General features: G+C 25.8%; 1 protein-coding gene across 14 annotated transcripts in view; it reads right to left on the bottom strand.

Annotated features, from left to right (window-relative positions):
- The window catches only part of LOC123267470, a 134,782-nt gene that overhangs the window by 56,688 nt on the left and 56,908 nt on the right, over window positions 1–21,186 (bottom strand). For all 14 annotated transcript variants that reach the window (XM_044732102.1, XM_044732099.1, XM_044732100.1 and 11 more), the window contains 2 exons: window positions 8,141–8,184; window positions 1,890–1,980 (listed from right to left, as the gene is read on the bottom strand). In XM_044732102.1, coding sequence (XP_044588037.1) covers window positions 1,890–1,980; window positions 8,141–8,184 — 135 coding nt within the window. The remainder of the gene's footprint in view (window positions 1–1,889; window positions 1,981–8,140; window positions 8,185–21,186) is intronic.

Here is a 21,186-nt window from a genome sequence, read left to right on the forward strand (position 1 = left end):
TTTTGCTGACGCAAATGTTCAAGAAATTATTCATTTCTTTTTATTTTAATCTCTCGTTGAATAATTAATTTTTTTTTTAAAGGCTAAAAGATCAATTTTGAAGGAAATTTTATTTTTTATCAAAATTAATTCATATTTTATCAAAATTAATTCATTAAAATTGATTTTTATCGAGATATTTAATTATTTTATGACAAAAAAATAAAAATTATCAAATTTTGATGATGTTTGTAATTGTTTTTTTTTTTTTTTTTTTTAAATATATCTCGAGAAAAATAATTAATTTTTTAAAAAATATCAAAATAACAATTTTGTAGAAAATTTTATTCTTTACAAAAATTAATTTACAGATTTTTTTGTTAATTAATTGTTTTTATTGACATATTTAATAGTTTTGTAATAGAAAATAAAAAAGATAAAATTTTCATATTGTTCATGATGGTTTTTTTGGAATATCTCGAAAAATAATTTTTTCAAAAAATACTAAGAGAGCAATTTTGTAGAAAATTTTATTCTTTACAAAAATTAATCTATAGATTTTTGGTAAAAATTAATTTCTATCGAGATATTTAATAATTTTATAATGAAAAATGAAAACGATAAAATTTTGATTTTTTTTTTTAAATATCTCGAGAAATAATAAATTTTTAAAAAAATACTAAAATAGCAATTTTGTAGAATAATAATTTTTCAAAAAATGCTAAAAAAGCAATTTTTAGGAAATTTAATTCTCTACAAAAATTAAATTCTAGATTTTTTTATTAAAATTGATTTTTATCGAGATATTTAATAATTTTATAACAAAAAATAAAAACAATAAAATTTTGATGTTTGTAATTGTTTAATTTTTCTTTTTTTTTCTTGGAAATAACTCGAGAAATAATAAATTTTTCAAAAAATTCTACGAAAGTAATTTAGTATTTTATTTTTTCCACTACAATAATTAATTCATAGATTTTTTTGTTAAAATTGATTTTTATCGAGATATTTGATAATTTTATCGCAAAAAATAAATTTTTATATCATTTAAAATTGTTTTTTCTTTATTAAATATCTCGAGAAATAACAAACTTTTTAAAAAATACTAAAAAATTAATTTGTAGGAAATTTTATTTTCTACAAAAATTAATTCATAGATTTTTTTGTTAATATTGATTTTTATTTATTTAATTATTGTCCAAAAAAATAAAAACGATTAAATTTTACTGTTGTTTTTAATTGTTTTTTTTTTTTTTAAATATCTCGAGAAATAATAAATGTAAAAAAAATACTAAAAGAACAATTTTGAAGAAAATTAAATTCTTTACAAAAATTAAGAATACATTTTTTTTTTTAAAACTTAATATTTATCGAGATATTTAATAATTTTATAACAGAAAATAAAAAAAGATAAAATTTTGTTGTTGTTTTTATAGATTTTTTTAGATAAATTTTATAGTAACCGAAAAATAATAACGGTAAAATTTTGATTAAGCTTCCAATTTTTTTAAAATATCTTGTGAAATAATTAAAATTTTTAAAAATACTGAGACTAATTTTATAAAAATTTTTAATTTTTACAAGAAAAAAAAATCATTTTTTCGGAAAACTCGATATTTACAAAAATATTCAAAGATTTTTAATTCTTTGAATGTAAAAGATTGTTTTAAAGATATTTATTTTTTTTTTATTTTTTTGACTACGAAAATGACCAAGATGAGACAAATCTGGTCTCTAATGAGCCAATCAATTCCTACGAACACTCGACACATAATAACAACAATAATAACAATTACAGTAATAATAACAATAATAACCCTGTATAGTATTCTATATATAAATTGTAGACTGAATTGTATATATCTATATATTGTATACAGCAAAAGGATAATGGATAATCAACTACGTACCAACTCCGAGACCAATGGTATCGATTTCCGGCGTGGTCGAATGTCCGGCATGCTGTCGATGTTGCTGTAGAACGGATTATCTCCTGGATGTCTGCAATCAAAATAATCCGCGAATACAATACCCGAATAATAAACGTTACACTTTTTAAAATTTCATTTCAAAAGTACTTTCAATCAGACATCAAATCGTCCATACGCTAAAGCTACATCAGAAAAATAGTTTGTACTAAAGTATTATTGAGCGAGTATTCTGATTAATAAATAAAAATCTAGTTATAGTTATAGTTATTGATGCTCAAATTCAAATTTACAATTTTGGGTCAATTATTGAAGATAAAAAAAAAAATATATAAAAGCTTTTTTATAGAAAATTTTATTTCCTAAAAAGAAATTCCTAATTAATTTTGCTCAATTTCTCATTCTTTATTCAAAATTTGAATTTAAAGGCAAAAATAATAGTTTAAAAAAACTAAAAACACGCTTTTTATAGAAAACCAAACTAAAAAATAGAAAATAAATTTAAATTAAGAATAGTGTTAAAAATTTAAATAAATATAAATTAATAATAGTGTAAATAAAAAAAATGTATTTTATTTTAAAAAAAGCGTGAGGTGCATGGTGTCAATAGTTATAAATATTTTATTGACAGATATGAGTAGAGTGATTATCATTTTGATAATATCTTAAAAAGCACCCCACGCTTTTTAAAATAAAATACATTTTTTTTTATTTACACTATTATTAATTTATATTTATTGAAATTTTTAACACTATTCTTAATTTAAATTTATTTTCTATTTTTAGTTTGGTTTTCTATAAAAGCGTGTTTTTAGTTTTTAAACTATTATTTATTTTTACTTTTAGTTTGGTTTATTTATAAAAGCGTGATTTTTTAGTTTTTTTAAACTATTATTTGTTGATTATCAAAAATATTCAGGCGCGCAAATTACCCACGGAGAGTTACATACTGACATACTGACATACTGACATACAAGTGAAGCTAATAAAAAATAATTATTTATAAATATTATAAATACGGGGAATCAGAGTTCGATTTCGGAGAGCGAGCCTGAGAAACGGCTACCAGAACCAAGGAAGGCCGCAGGCGCGCAGATTACCCACGGAGAGTTACTGACATACTGACAAACTGACATACAAACTGACATACAAGTGAAGCTAATATAAAGCGTGTAAAAATAAAGTTAATGAATTTATCCATAGTTTTTAAAAGTTTAAAATGCTAATTTTGGCTAAAATATTGAAAATAAAAAAAAAGAAGAAAATTTAAGGAGATCCAAGTACCCTCCTAGTGTAAAGAATGTCTATAAAAAAATTAGGAAAACGGTTGACCCTAAAGGCCATCTCTGCAACTTCCCGCTAATTCCGTTAATACCTGGCCGCTTTTTTGAGCTCTTCGAGCTCAAAAGTACAATCTGTGTGTTATTTTAAGCTCTCCGAGCTCAAAAAGATACCTTTTCTATGCTTTTGAGCTCTTTGAGCTCAAAAGTCTGATAGAAGTTTCATAGAACACTATTTTTTGAATGTTCATACCGCAATAACTTTTGAATGAATGAACCGATTTTTACGCGGTTGACGGCATTCTACGTAGTTTTTTAAGCCTTATAAATAATTTCTAAGTTTCAATTGGTCAAACTAGAAATTTCGGAGTAAATCTGAAAAAACACTTTTTTCGGTTTTCTTTCGTTCACGATATCTCTCGAACGAATCAACCGATTTTGACCGGATTGGCGGCGATCGACGTGGTTTTTCAAGGTTGAGAGCTGATTAGTTTTTGGAATCGATCGGTTGAGCCATTTAAAAGTTATCCCAAAAAAACCACTTAAGAAAAAAATTTTTTTCCTACTTTTTTTTAGATTTCTCCAAATTTCTCAAAATCTATCGGTCCGAATCGGTTCAAATTAACAGGAAATCTAAGTTTGGCGAAGCCCTTTCGAATGGCACCAACCGCGATGAAATCGGTTCAACCGTTCAAAAGTTATAAGAGGTTTACATACTTACACACACACACACACACACACACACACACACACATACAGACATAGTGACACCCTCGCGGGAATAGTCAGGAAAGCTTCCTAGGACCTCAAAACGTCGAGATCTGATGAAAACTCGATTTTCGAAAAACGGGGTAAAACCAATAACTTCCCGATTTTTGAAAATTTTCAATTTTCTTAGCGGGAAGTTAAAAATAATACGTAAAAATACTTTTGTTATTGTTAAAATTAATTTTTAAATTAATTAATAACATTTTTGAGGAAATTTCCGAAAAATTTACTCATTAAATAATTATTAACATTTAATTGACTAATAAAAAATATAGCACTCTGAATTACCGGTATACACTTGACAACACCGCAAGAGTTTCCTAACCTTCAAATTTATTTATGTTTACTGTCTAACTAAAATTACTAAAATCTTCTAGCATTTAAAAAACCGCGGTTACTTATGCGCATGGGTAACTGCGCAAGCGGTGTTGCCAAGTCAAATACAAGACTTTAAAGAACGGAAGTTCCATGTGATTTTTCATAAAAAATATAAAATATCTCCGTAATACGTTCAGAAAGCTACTTTTTTATTGTTTTAATCGAAAGCTTATTATTTTTTCAATCAAATTCAATGGAAATAAAATTTTTTTTAAATCGTTAATTGCATTTAATTCTTAACCAAATACCGGCTGGTGGAATCTCTGTTTACCTACATGTAAAAATTACAATTTTCAAACCTAATTATTTGATTAAATCCCGGAAACCTGTTTTAAAATTTTTTTATTAATTATTAGGCTACGTAGATTGAATTTACAAATTTTCAGAAAGTTTTAAAAATTTGACTAATTCACGTGGATCTCCTTAATTTTCTATAAAAAAGTTCCTTATTAATTTTGTTCTATCTATATTCTTTTTCCAAAATTTGAATTTTAAATTCAAAAAATAAAGTTATAGAACTTATCTCTAGTTTTCAAAAGTTTAAAGTGCTAATTTTGGCTATAATATTGAAAAAAAAATGATATAGGACCTTTTTGATAGAAAATTTCATTTTCTATAAATAAATTTCTCATTAATTTTGCTCTATTTCTCATTCTTTATCCAAAAATTGAATTTAAAATTCAAAAATTGAAGTTATAGAACTTGACCATAATTTTCAAAAATTTTAAATGTTAATTTTGGCTTAAATATTGAAAATAAAAAAAAAACATATATAAGCCCTTTTTTATAGTGAATTTAATTTTCTACAAAAAAGTCATTTTTAATTTTGCCCTATTTCTCATTTTTTATCCAAAATTTGAATTCAAAATTCAAAAATTGAAGTTAAATAATTTATCCCTAGTTTTCAAAAGTTTAAAGTGCTAGTTTTTGACTAAAATATTGAAAAAAAAAAAATGATATAGGACTTTTTTGATAGAAAATTTAATTTTCTATAAATAAATTCTTCATTAATTTCGCTTTATTTCTTATTCTTTATCCAAAGTTTGAATTTAAAATTCGAAAATTGAAGTTATAGAACTTGTCCATAATTTTCAAAAGTTTAAAATGTTAATTTTGTCTAAAATATTGATACAAAAAAATTACAAGAGACTTTTTTTTATAGAAAATTAAGTTTTTTACAAAAAAAAAAAAGTTCTTATATATTTTACCGTATCTTTAAGTATTAAACAAAAATTTTGAAATTGAAAACTCAAGTGTTCATTGTCTCATACAACTATCAATTTTTTAATTAATCATTATTTATTTATTTATTTATTTATTAAAGTCCCAACAGCCTACTGGCCAATAAGAGAGACCCTTTATAGTGCAAATGATGTACATTTATAATAAAGAGTTTATATTAGATTTCATGTTGATTATAATTATAATTACGCTAATTTATTATTATTACACATGTAGACTTAAAGGCTTTATTATTAATTTTTATGAGAAAAATAAATTAGAGTTTTTGCTTAAGTTTAAAAAATTCCAAAAGTTTAAATATCTTGTTACAAAGTTAAAACATTTGATGGGAGCATTAAAAAGAAATTTGATGTAATTGAAATGTCAAATGAATCTGACAATTAATCATTCTTCTTCAGTTCTAGTTAGTCAAACTAGAACTGGGTTAGGTTTAGCGTCTGCGGGTGAACGAGTGCCTGAAGCTGACCTCCGAATTTGTGGATCTGATTCCGACCTCAAACTTTGAACTCTAAACTCTAAACTCTGGATTATCTGGGTATTGATGAGCTTTCGATACGTCATTTCTGGTATAGACTTCCAGTTGTAGTTGTCGGTAAACTTGAACTTAAACTTAAGCTATCATCTGTTTCAAATTCATTCTATTCTTCAAACTGTCAACTCGTTATTTATGTAAATCAACCTGAGCTATTATTTCGCCGGAATTATACTCGAGGTAAATTTGTCGCTCAAGTTTTATGAATGGATGGAAATATTCTGTGAATTTTATTTGTAACTTTACTTTTAGTTTGAATAGTTTCACTGCGGAAGCGCTTATATAGATCCTTTTTCTTTTTGTGGGGAATAAAGTGTCCTTTTTTGGGATTTTCCGCAATTCCAACAGACATTATGTCTTAAAGAATAGTAATTAATTATTTTACATTACAAAAATTGAACATTTCAACGTAATTAAAGAAATTATGTCGCCATTTTGAGGTTTTGGAATTTAAGACGCCATTTTGTGGTGTGAGAATTTAAGCAGCCATTTTGTGATTCAAAAAATTGGGAAGTCATTTTGTTATTAAGTAAATAGATAAAATATTTAGCATTTTTATTTTTGGACAAGAAATAGAGTCGCCATTTTAAGATTCTAGAATTTAAGACGCCATTTTGTGGTGTGAGAATATAAGTAACCATTTTGTGATCCATGAAATTGGAAAGTTGTTTTGTTATTAAATAAATAAACAAAATACCGGAAAAAACTAGAATTTTCGTTTTTGGATAAGAAATAGAGTTGCCATGTTATGATTCTGGAATTTAAGACGCCATTTTGTGGTGTGAGAAGTTAAGCAGCCATTTTGTGATACAAGAAATCGGGAAGTCATTTTGTTATTAAGACGTAAGAAAACAAAATAAAGACAAAATATTCAGTATTTTTGTTTTTGGACAAGAAATAGAGTCGCCATTTTAAGATTCTAGAATTTAAGACGCCATTTTGTGGTGTTAGAATTTAAGCAGCCATTTTGTGATCCAAGAAATTGGAAAGTCATTTTGTTATTAAGTGAGTAGACAAAATATAGAAAAAACATTTAGTATTTTTGTTTTTGGATAAGAAATAAAGTCGCTATTTTATGATATGAGAATTTAAGTAGCCATTTTATATTTCAAGAATTCATTTTTATGCAATGTAAGAAATTTATTCACTCTTTTATAGTTTAAGAATTTAAGACGCCATTTTGTGGAATAAGAATTGAAGTAGCCATTTTGTAATTCAAGAATTTGGGTTACCACTTTTTTTGTTTCATAGAAAATTACAGGGATAATATATGAGGAAGGAAATTGAACATTTTAATGAAATGTAAAAAATTAAGTCACCTTTTTATAGTTTAAGAATTTGAGACGCCATTTTGTGATTCAAGAATTTAGGAAGCCATTTTGAGATTAAAATTTGTTTCACTGTTAGTTATAAAGACGTAAGTAGACAAAATATGACCGAAAAATTTAATAATTTTTTGTAATATGTAAAAAATTGATTCGCCATTTCATGATTGTGGAATTTAAGACGCCATTTTATGTTATAAGAATTAAAGGAGCCATTTTGAGAAGCAATTTTGTTATTAAGATGTAAGTATACAAAATATAGACAAAAAATCGAACAATTTTTTACTATGTAAAAAGTTAAGTCGCCATTTTATGATTTAAGAATTTAGGAAGCCATTTTGTGCTCCAAGAATTTTAGTCACCACTTTGTTATAAAAACTTACTGATAATTTATAAAGAAGAAAATTAATATCTTTCTGGTTTAAGAAATTAAGTCAACATTTTATGGTTTAAGAACTTGAAATGCGCCATTTTATGATTAAAAATTCAAGACGCCATTTTATAAAAAAATTCCAAGTCATCTTGTATAACTTACGACAGTTTACGACTGTAAGACCCTTTTTTTTTTAACTAAAAAATTTATTTTTTTATTGTATTTATTGATTTAGTTCTAATGCCAAGGCATTAAACCGCCACAAATTTAACCCGCCATTTCATAACATAAGAATTCAATCAGCCATTTTAAGATCAATATAATAAATAACTTACCCGTTAGATCGGCCACCAGATTCTCCACCCGCGCCACTGCCATTCTAACAAAAAAAAATATTTTTTATTAGTTATCTTAAAAATAAACATAAATAACAATTACATATGTAACATAATGTAAATACAAATATAAATACAAATATACATATAAATATCTTACTTATAAATAATCGCGAACGACCACCCACCGAGCTCATCAAAAAATCATAACCAACAAACTCAGTGAGTGGCTCAATGCTTTGCCTCATCAAACAGAAAACACGCGATTCTTCGCTCAATAACAATCATGCAATCTTGTTTTCAGTTTTTTCTCTTCTTAACCTACAAACCCTTTAGTTTCTTTCTTTTTATTGTTCCGGCTGCATTCAAGGCGCCGGGTTCGATTCCCGGCTGCATTTTTTTTTTTTTTTTTTTTTTTTTTTTGTACGGATCAAGCCTATTGTCAGCGCAAACAATAAAATTATTTGTAAACAAGATAACTATTGACTTTTTTTTCACAATAATTTATAATTAAAATAAAAAAAATCAATAAAAGTTATCTCATTATTATTTTACGGTCTTTATTTCAATTCTGACAATGATTGACATTAATCCCGTTCGCGAGTTTTTAAATAATAATACTAATAATAAAAAACAATAATAAAGTGTTATGGTAAAAGTTTTACAACAACTTTTATAAATATATCACGTACAATTCACATTATAATTATTATTATTATTATTATTATATTACCAGTATTATTATTTCAAGTATTGTATTTTTATTTTGTTATTATTTTTTAATAATAATTTGTTCAGTTACAATAGTTAAGTATTAAACTTATCGATAGCGTAACAATAAATAAAATTTTAGAGTTTTTCAAGCTTTTGTTTGTTTAATTTTTCTTTTTTTTTTTTAGTACCGAACTTTTAAATCTACTAGTCGTGTTCGCTCTTACATACACATATATGTATAATTTAATAATATAACTTATGTCCTTTATTAAAACGTTTATTATTGGTGTTCTTATATTTTTAGCGCTCCATACAAGCTCTCATTTATAAAGTTATTTAGTTTTCGCTCGTAATGGAGCTCAGCTGCATCATGGTAAAATACGAGTAAGCTGCTAAGGGTAAAAACAACCTACCTCAGGGTGCTTTTTTAAGAATAAGATGAAAAAGTTGGTAATAAAAAATAGATTAAGTATTATTAACGCAACTTCCAACAGATAAATTCGTTGTTTACTTTATAGAATAATAATAAATGTGATGATAATAATTTTAAAGGCAGGTGGCTGTCTCTGCTTACTATCATAACAATAATGATAATAATGTTAAGTGAAAAATTTTTTAATGGAAAAGTTTGTGATTGAATTTTTATTGAGCGTGTTTTATTATTATTTCTAGTGGAAGTATTTTTATATGGAATTTTTATATTTTAATAATAGAATTTTAATGGATTAATGGATGGATTAATTTTTTGGTTTAAAAAACTATTGGAAGATTTTTGTGGAGTTTATTATAAATTATTCATTAATAATGGAATTTCATATTGAATGGTTAATGGAATATTAATAGAATCAATGGTTAATGGAATTTTAATAAAATTAAAAAATAATCTATTGATAATGGTAATGGATCAATAGAAAGGTCTATTGATGATAATGGATATTTATTTATTAATTTATAATTAATTTATTAATAGTAGTTAAGTATAAAATTAATGGAATCTATTGAAAATAATGGAATGTATTAAATGTATTAAATGTAATGGAAGTTACTTTAAGTAATGGAATTTATTAATTATAATGAAATTTGTGAAAAATAATGTGGTGTATTAAGACTAATGAAGTTTGTTAAAAGTAATGGTCTATTGAAAATAATGGAATTTATTGAAATTAATATAATTCATTGTGAGTAATGGAATTTATTTAATACAAGCAAATTTTTAAGAAATTATGGGATTAGAAATAATGGAATCTGTTGAAATCAATAAGATTAATTGGAAGTAATGGAATTTATTTAATGTAGTCAAATTTTTAAGAAATTAGGGAATAAAAAATATTGGAATCTATTGAAATTAATGGATTATATTAGAAATAATGGAATCTATTAAAAAATAGTAAAATTTGATTAAAGTAATAGAATTTCTGGAAATTAATAGAATCTATTGAAAGTAATGGAATCCATTAAAAGTAATAGTCTATTAAAAATAATGGAATATTTTGAAATAAATAGAATTGATTTAAAGTAATAGAATCTATCAAATATGATAGATTTTTTGCAAAATTATGGAATCTATTAGAATTATTAATTCGATTAGAAATAATGGAATCTATTAAAAATAGCAAAATCTAGTGAAAGTAATGGAATTTATTGAAATCAATAGAATCTATTGAAATTAATGGAATCCATTAAAAATAGAAAAATCTAGTGAAAATAAAAGATCTTACTGAAATAAATAGAATCCATTAAAATCAATATAATCTACTGAAATTAATGGAATCCATTAAAAGTAATAGAATATTTTGAAAATGATAAAATTCATTCAAAGTAATGGAATCTATTAAATATAATCAAATTTATGTAAAATTGTGGAATTTATTAAAAGTATTAATTCCATTACAAATAATGGAATCTATTAAAAACAGTAAAATCTAATGAAAGTAATAGAATTTATTAAAATCAATAGAAACTTCTGAAATTAATGGAATCAATAAAAAGTAATAAACCATTAATAGTAATGAAATCCATTAAAAATTGTAAAACCTTATGAAAATAATGGAATTGATCGAAATTATTAGAATCCATTGAAATTAATGGAATATATTAAAAGTAATAGTCCATTAAAAGTAATGGAATGTATTTGTATAAATAGAATTCATTGAAATTAATGAAACCTATTGAAGAATATCAAATTTTTATAAAATTGTAGAATCCATTAAAAGAATTCACTCTATTAGAAGAATGGAATTCATTAAAAATAGTGAAATCTAATTGAAGTAATAGAATTTATCGAAATCGATATAATCTATTGGAATTAATGGAATCTATTAAAAGTAATAGTCCATTAAAAATAATGGAACCCATTAAATTTTGTGAAGTCCATTAAAAATAGTAAAATCGGATGAAAATAATAGAATTTATAAAAGTCAATAGAATCCATTGAAATTAATTGAATCTATTGAAAGTAATAGTCCATTAAATGTAATAGAATCCATTAAAAATATTAAAATCAAGTGAAAGTAAATAATTCATCAAAATCAATAAAATTTACGAAATTATTAGAATCCATTAAAATTAATAGTCTATTAAAAGTAATGGAATATGCCTATATAAATAGAATTAATTGGAAGTTATAAAATCTATTAAAGATAATTAAATTTTTGTAAAATTTTCGAATCCATTAAAAGTATTAACTCCATTAGAAATAATGGAATCCATTAAAAATAGTTAAATTTAGTAAAAGCAATATAATCTATCAAAGTTAATAGAATCCACTGAAATTAATAGAATCCATTATAAGCAATACAATCCATTGAAAATTAATAGATCCATTACAAACACCGAATTTTTCTAAAAATACTAAACATTAATTGAAAACAATAGATTCCATTAAAACAATAAAAATTAATCCATTTTCCATTCAAATTTTCCAAACAACCCTCAAAAATTCAACTTTTCTTAATGGATTTTAAGAACCCACAACTTTTCCACCTTAAAAACAACCTTACCAAATAAAAAAACAAAAATTATCAATCCAGCCGCCATGTTACTAAAAGAATAAGTCTTGTTTGACTACACTAAACGATTAATTAGGCCGCTATTGACTGGCGATATTACTACTTTCTAACCGTTATTATCATTTGAATACTATCAATAATATATGATATAATCATATTCGTATTTATTTAATATCTACCAAGCTTCTAGCTACATTTTACTAACCTAAAAATCCGATGATTATAATCACGACACGATATGACATATGGATATGAGATATGAAGATATGACCCGCGATATGAAAGATAATGCAGATCTTGATACTATCAACGAGCTAATGTTTTCCGATTTGCCGATAACTTACCCACAAAGTAAGTACCCAAATTGAAACTCAAGTGAGTACATTAATTAATAGCAGCTATGATATATGTTGTGTAATATATATGATATATATTGTGATGATATGATGATGGGAAAATCGATGTGTAACTAAAAGCTTAAACACGTCGCCTGTGGCCCCTTAATATTTTATTATAATTCACGACCCGCTTCTATTATATTATATGATATATATTAACGAGCATAGATTGATAGCAAAATCCTTCCTCAAATTGACTTTGGTTAAACTGTCATGGCCGACGCGGAGGTTTAATCCGCGGGCTTAAGTCGCGTTTTGTCGAACAGTACAGTCGACGCTCTCTGTATTGGACCTCTCTGTATTTGACCGCCCCTGGCGGATTCATGGTCACGGTAAAATGATCGTGAAACGACGGTGAATGTACCATAAATTCACAGTGTCGACAAATGATCGTCGAATGACCGTCACTTGACTATCGAACGGCCGTCATTTGACAGTGAACGACGAGTATCATTGTAAAAGTTTTTCAAAGTTACTTTATGATTTTTATTCTGTATAGTTATCATACTTCACTATTCGAAATACCAAATTTTTACTCGACTTCTCCTATTTTTTACCTGAGTAAAAATCGTAGATCATCGATCGATCGTCTGTCATTTGACAGTCATTCGAAAACATATAAATTGTCAAAAAACCGTAACTCGGTGGTAGATGCACAGTAGTCTGTGAGTGAAACGACCGTGAAACGAGCGTATAATGTCGGTAAGTCAGGAATTTTTTACTAGTCAACAATGAAAAAGTGCTGATTATATTTTTTTTTTTTTTATTTCATTAAAAATACTCAAAGTGTATAAAAAGATAGGTAAATGAGAAATTTTCAGTAACTAATCGGGATGAAAAATTAAAAAAAAATATTAAATTATTGTAATTTTGTTTATTTCAAAGTAAAATTATAAAAAATTAATCAGATTACAGGCAATCAACAGAGATCCATCATTTCAATACTTTTCAGAAGAGTTTGTGGCTTACAAGTGTTGAATTTTTTTTATAGTCTTAAATGAGAAACTATAATACCTTTTGATTATGAAAAATATAATAATCAATATTGTTTTTTTTTTTTTTTTAGAGACGAAAACTTTAATTTCAAAATTACGGAAAAATTGTTTGTTATCAAGAAAAATTATTATGAGATATTTTTTTTTAACAATTCAATTTTTAGCAATTTCTTTTCCAGATCTTTTTTTATACAGTTAATAATTTCACCATAATTTCGAAATTAAGAATTTCGTAATCATCAAAAATTTGAATCATTTATTACGATTATTATTTTGAAGTCATGGAAAAAATATAACTTTATTTAAGCTATTTTTATCTGTGCAATGAAAAAAAAATGACTTGGTTTTGACACCTTATGATGTGACTGAATCAAATGTTTCGTGCAGTGTCTTAGATAGCCTAGCTGGTAGAGTTTTGGGCGCGCGACCGGATGAATCGGGTTCGAGTCTCGGTCTAGACTGTCCGCAATATTTTTTTTATTTTATTGTCCGTGATAGTAGCGTAAAATCACCGTATTTGGACAGTATATTGAACGTACAGTGTCGGTCATAACGTCGTAGATTCACTTGCGTATGCACCGTAAATATTCAATAAATTTATAGTAGATATCGTTCACAACGGTATCCGATGTTGACTGACAGATCGCTCGGTAAGAACGAACTTTATACGGTGAAACGACCGTGCTTTCACCGTGTCGCCGAAACCGCCAGGGGCTCTCTGTATTTGACCACATTCTTCCTCTGTACTTGACGATTTTACACAGCTCTTATGGACAAGGACGAGTCAAATACAGAGAATGGTCCTGTACGGGCGAGTCAAATACAGAGAGCGTTGACTGTAAGCCGAGCTTTCTTCAGACGGTCAAGTATCAAGCATCAATTATTTATTGTGCTGGTTTGCTATGACGTAATACAACCGTTAGTTTCTTAGATTAAGCTATGCTAGTGATAATGATAATGATTATGATGATGGTGTGGTGGAGTTCTAACTTAAGACGCTAGACTTAGTTTGCCATTTTTTATTCACTAAACAGTCTTATTAATCTACCACCGTGTTAGTTTTCATTTCATTCATAATTTTCATTTCTTACGAGCAAACTTTTCGCGGCGAGCCGGCTTTTATAAACTTGGTAAGTTTAATCTCCAAAAAGTTACTGAGAATTTATCGGGATCTTAATTCTTTCAGCTTTGGCTCTATCTTTTCAGTTTCTGAATTTTTAACCTAAATTCCTGTACAGAAAAATTGAACTGTTAAAATTAAAGGAGAAATTGTAAAGCTTATAAATTTAGAAATGCACGCATAAAAAAGATTTTGTTGAAATAACAAAAGACGGAATAACTGAAAGATATGTTGTGGTGATAAATAAGTGTAGTTATAGCACCAAATCCATTAGTTGCATTAACAAAATTTTTAAAGTTGTACTAATAAAGTTGTACTGCAATTCGAATCTGGAAAGAGCTACCCACTGAAGTCATAGAATCACTCAGCCTAGACTCCTTCAAAAATAAAGCTTTTGAATTTTTTGTGAAACTAGAACGAGAAAATGTACTATAAATGTCAAACAGGCCATTTAAGGAGGTCCTTTCGCCGCCAATGTAAAATAAAAAATATTAGATTATGAGTAAATTTAATTTTTTTATAATAGTTAAGGTCCTTATTTATCTTATAGTGAGGTTTAAATTATACTTTACCGGACAAATTTTTGGAAAAATAAAATTTTTAAATGTTAGTATTTGTTCAGAGTCTTACGAGAAAATCAGACGTTTGCAGTATTTCTCGAATTATACTATCAGTCATGGATTAGATGAAGTAAAAAAAAACTAAAAATCAGATTTTCGAAATATTCAGGTTTCTTTTTTTGCAATAAAATATATCAGTTACCGAGATATTTATTGAGAAATTAATATTTAAAAATCACAAAAAATTCTCAAGTTACCTACAATAAAATGGAGTCAAAAGATTTGGCAACGTTGCGTAGCGCGCGAGCTTCAGACCATTCAATAAATTCAAACTAAACTTTAACGCGCTTATGTTTTTCATACATACTTATTAGTTAATTTATTGTTAAATTTTCATAATTCATAATTGAAAAATAAAACAATAATTAAAAAATACTAGCATTCCTGCCATGAGACATTAGAATGTTATGGTTTTGTGACTAAAAATTTTTAATTAATTTACTTATTTACACTGACTGCAAAAAGTTAAACACGGTTAAGGTTATATTGTGCAAATAGAAATGTAAACAACCGAAATAAAGCGTTGCCAAATCACGGACAGGTTACTAACAGCTGATTTACAACAGTCAATAGTATATTACACACCTAGGGAAGTAAAGTAAGAAATGTCTTAGATCACATCTAATTGTTGGCCGAGGCGAAGCCGAGGTCAACAAACATGTGATCTGAGGCTTTCTGTACTTCCGTGGAGTGTGCTACTATTTTGCTCGACGAAGGCAGAAAGGGGCAACTTCGTTTAGCGCAGCGGGCCGAAAGTTGACGCTTTCTGCCCGTCGAGCAAAAAATTAATTTTTGTATTTAACTATTTTTTTTTTAATTTTCAAAATTTCAACGATTAATGCCTCATATACTATTTATTTTTTAATTTTAGGAATTTTTATGGGTTTTGTATTTTAATTTATTGAAAATTTACTACTACAGTTGTTATGACTCAACTGGAGCGAAAGGACTTCCTTAAAAATTTAAAATATAAAATTTACATTTTAAATTACTAAAGTATCTAATATGTTACCATTGAAAAAATTAGCTTTCAAATATTGCTCATTGATTCTATTGTTGTTCTCATTCTTATAAATAGTACAGTACTATTGAATTTTGCAACTATGTTATTAAATCATTCAAAATTATTAACTTCCTTAAAATATGATGATGTTACACAGTAAAAAATTTTGCGTCATTGCGTCAAAAAATTGTGTGTTAAAAATTTTTGTGTTAAATATTTAACACATTTATGTGTAAATTTAACATTAATTTTCTTAAATTAACACAGATAAATGTTAAATTAACACAAAAAAGTGTTAAATATTTAACACAAAAATTTTTAACACACAATTTTTTGACGCAATGACGCAAAATTTTTTACTGTGTAGTCTTATATATATTTAATATTGTTATACGTGTACTTTATTATAAAAATTATGTATATTATTGTCATTCGGCTAGTTTGCCTTGACATAAAAATTGAATAAATAAATAAATAAATAAATAAATAATAAACCAGTTTGTTAATTTACAAAATTAATTTATTGTCAAAATTAATTTGTTGCCAAAATATTTTCCAAATCAGCTATACGACGGTCTAATTAGCAATTTGGCTAATTCCTTATTTTTTAGAGGGTGATTTTTTAACATTTTGATGTAGCAATAATCCAATTATAAATTATTTGAATAATTAAAACCTAAATATTATAACTCTATTAGATATTAATGATATTGAATGGTTTTTTAAAGTGATAATAAATTTTGAACTAATTGTTTTTTTCGTACAAATAGAAGATTCTCTAAAATGGAGTTAGACAATTTGCTAATTAGAACGTCGTATAGCTGATTGTAGCATATTTTTTAAATTAATTCTTATAGAATTTACTGTAACAAATTTATTTGTTATACCAGCTAAAGTATTTTGTCAAATCAACTTAAGGATTTTGCTATAGTAACAAAACTGTTTTGTTTTTATAACATATCAATAACTTGTTATAATCTAAATTTTGTTACTTTAATATATAATTTGTTACCACAACATATCTTATGTTATTTTAACAAAATTTTTTTCTGCATGTGAAAAGAATGTAAATTTAGCAATTATTTGTAAATTTCATACACGTAAAATGATGTGAAAATTTAGTTTAGTACTTTTTTAGTTCTCTAAATAATGAATGGAAAAAAATTCCTATCAAAATAACAGTAAAGAATGTTAAATTTATCGTTTTATCAATAGAATTTTTACATTATAAAAATTGTCAACGTGAAAATGTTAATTTTTAGAAATATAAGTTTTATATTATAAAAAATGTAAATTTAGCACGTCCACGGAATAAAAAGAGAAAAATTACATTATATAATGCAACGTGATGCTTCATATAAAAACTGGAAAAATTACAATCTCAGATTGTAATTATTACAGATTTTTTAAGAATTACATTGTAAAATGTAAATATTATATTGAAAACTCTGAAAATTAACATTCAAAGTTTGAATTTATAAAAATGTTATTTCGAACTGCAATTTTTCTAGTTTCTTATATCAAGCGATGCTTATTACGATTTATAATGTAATTTTCCACGAAGTGAAAAGAAAATAATTTGTTTTTATAATAAAAAAAAAATTGAAAAAATTTTTATGTTTCCTAAAATGTTTCTAAAGTAATTTTTAACGTAATTGTACATCATCAGGAATTTTATTTATTTTAACTAAGATTTTTCTTTTTTAACTTTTTTTTTAGGAAACTTTAAATAAATATTTTTTCTTTGCAATTTTTAAAAGCGTTTGACACTGTTTAATTAGAGGCACACTAGCTTCTAAAAATTTCTTAAAACTTAAGCTTTTCTATATGAGCTAAAGTATAATTATTTAATCAAAACCTTTTTCTCACTTTTTTATGTTTTTTAAATCAGTATTTTTACTCCTGAAGAATTAATATTATTTTTTTGTCAATATAACATTATTTAATTATGTAATTTTTCCACATTACGACTCTTAAATTTAACAATTTTTTTCCGTACACTGATAGAAGGATTATACTTAATAAGCTTTATTAACTGTTAATAAATGATTTTTTAACATCATAGGAATTAATCACTATTTATTAACAGTTAATATATTTTTTTTTAATTTATATTTTTAGATGGAATTACAAAAGTATTGATTGACGAAGAGCTCAATTACAAAAGAATAAAGACAAGTGCAGCATTACCTAAGAGACACGAACCTAAATATGCAATAGATCTAACCTATCATGTAAATTATTGGAGAAACGTTATGAAAAAAGAAAAAGACAGATTCAATGTAAAAGAATTTTTACTCATGAAACCGAAATGTTTAATTGAGCTAGTGCACAGTTTAAAATTACTAATTGGTGACGATTTCAACAATATTACTGTCAATGATGTAGCTCCAAACCTATTAGACATCCTCAAAAAAAAGAAACCGAAACAAAATTTGCAAGATTTACTGCGCCAAGTTCAAGAAGAAATACCTCTAGGTCTTGTAACCTGTTTTTAAAAAAACAAGACACTATCATGACATCTAATTTCTTTCCTCCAAACTAATACCTGCAGAATACATTTTCCGAAATCAAACACCTCCTTCCTCAACTGTCAGATCTTCCGAAAAAAAAAAGCGTCGAACCTCCACTGTCACCTCTCAAGTAGATATTTTTAACGCTGCAAGACCTCCTACCTCTACTGTAACATCTAAAACAGGTATTTTTCCAAAATCTATTACATTTTCGAAAATAAACAACAGTGATAAGAGTTCTTCTCTATTAACAGTTAATAAATAATTTATTAAGTACAATTTATTAACTGTTAAAAAATTATTTATTGAATACGATTTATTAAATGTTAATAAATATTTGTTAACAGTTAACAAATATTTATTAACAGTTAATATATTTTTTTTTAATTTATATTATTAAATGGAATCACAAAAGTATTGATTGACGAAGAGCTCAATTACAAAAGAATAAAGACAAGTGCAGCATTACCTAAGAGACACGAACCTAAATATGCAATAGATCTAACCTATCATGTAAATTATTGGAGAAACGTTATGAAAAAAGAAAAAGACAGATTCAATGTAAAAGAATTTTTACTCATGAAACCGAAATGTTTAATTGAGCTAGTGCATAGTTTAAAATTACTAATTGGTGACGATTTCAACAATATTACTGTCAATGATGTAGCTCCAAACCTATTAGACATCCTCAAAAAAAAGAAACCGAAACAAAATTTGCAAGATTTACTGCGCCAAGTTCAAGAAGAAATACCTCTAGGTCTTGTAACCTGTTTTTAAAAAAACAAGACACTATCATGACATCTAATTTTTTTCCTCCAAACTAATACCTGCAGAATACATTTTCCGAAATCAAACACCTCCTTCCTCAACTGTCAGATCTTCCGAAAAGAAAAAGCGTCGAACCTCCACTGTCACCTCTCAAATAGATATTTTTAACGCTGCAAGACCTCCTACCTCTACTGTAACATTTAAAACAGGTATTTTTCCAAAATCTATTACATTTTCGAAAATAAACAACAGTGATAAGAGTTTTTTTCTGTCAACAGTTAATAAGTAACTTATTAAGTACATTTTACTAACTGTTAATAAATTATTTATTGAATACGATTTATTAACAGTTAATATATTTTTTTTTAATTTATATTTTTAGATGGAATTACAGAAGTATTGATTGACGAAGAGCTCTATTACAAAAGAATAAAGATAAGTGCAGCGCTACCTAAAAGACAGGAACCAAAATGATAACCTATTAGAGGTTTTCCTCAAAAAAGAGAAACCTAAACAAAATTTACAAGATTTACTGTGCCAAGTTCAAGAATAAATACCTCTGGAGTCTTGTAGCCCTTTTTTAAACAAACGAGACGCTGACATGACATCTAATTTTTTTCCTCCAATCTATAACATCTACAGAGTATATTTTCCGAAATCAAACACCTTCTCCCTCAACTGTCAGATCTTCCAAAAAGAAAAAACGCCCGACCTCCACTGTTACCTCTCAAATAGATATTTTAAGCGCTGCAAGACCTCCTACCTCCACTGTCACCTCTTAAATGGGTCTTTTAAACACTTCAACACCTCCAACCACCGTTATAACATCTAGAACAGGTATTTTGCCAAAATCTATTATATTTTTAAAAAATAAACAACAGTGATAAGAGCTCTTTTTTATTAACAGTTAATAGGTAATTTATTAAGTACAATTTATTAACTGTTAATAAATATTTATTAATGATTAATGAATATTTGTTAACTATTAACAAATATTTATTTAAAATAAAAAGTAAAAATAGTAATTTTTTTTTGACACTTTTTATAACCCTATAGCTGGAATACATGATAGTAATTCAATTCACTAAATAAATTAACTTTTTTAATATTTAAAAATATAAAAGATAATTATGAGCTGTGATAGAATTTGGTATTTTACAATAAACGTTATTATAATATAATATAATTAATGCAAATAATTTATAAAGATGATTTTTGTTTATAAGCAATCTTCATATCATATGACATTGAAAGCGAAACAAATTAACTGTTAATAAATATTTGTTAACTATTAATAAATACTTATTAACTGTTAATAAATGTACTTTCCTCTCAAATAAATATTTATTGAATGTTAAAAAATATTTATTAAAACTTAATAATTGTCTTCAATTAAATTAAATTATGAATAGTTAATAAATCTTTCTATCAGTGTATAAATCTCTATATTTTCAAACAAATGATTGTGAATTTTTATTAATTATATAAATAATTTACCTCCGCAATTTTTACAGTACAAACTTTTCCCTAAAAAGATATCGCAATTTCCTTCAACTTCACTCGACAAATAATTGCTTTCAAACTTTTCACCCAATTTCCTTTCAATTAAAATTAATACCAAAATTCACCGCGAAATTTTCCATCAAACCGTTCCTTTGATCTTTTTTTCAATTGTAATTTCAATTTTAAAAACCAACACGATTCAATTAGCCTCAATCGGCGCGGCTAAAACTATTAATAAAATCGCCAGAACAATCGATGAGACCCTTGAGAGTTAATTTATTAATTGACACCTTCAATTTACTAATTTATTTATCTATTTATTATTTAATAATTATTATCATTACAGATGATACTGTGCTGAAAAATGTTCGAGTGCAATTAACGTTAACATTAATAACAAAATT

This window comes from Cotesia glomerata, linkage group LG6 (genome assembly GCF_020080835.1).
Source record: "Cotesia glomerata isolate CgM1 linkage group LG6, MPM_Cglom_v2.3, whole genome shotgun sequence".
Lineage (NCBI taxonomy): Eukaryota > Metazoa > Arthropoda > Insecta > Hymenoptera > Braconidae > Cotesia > Cotesia glomerata.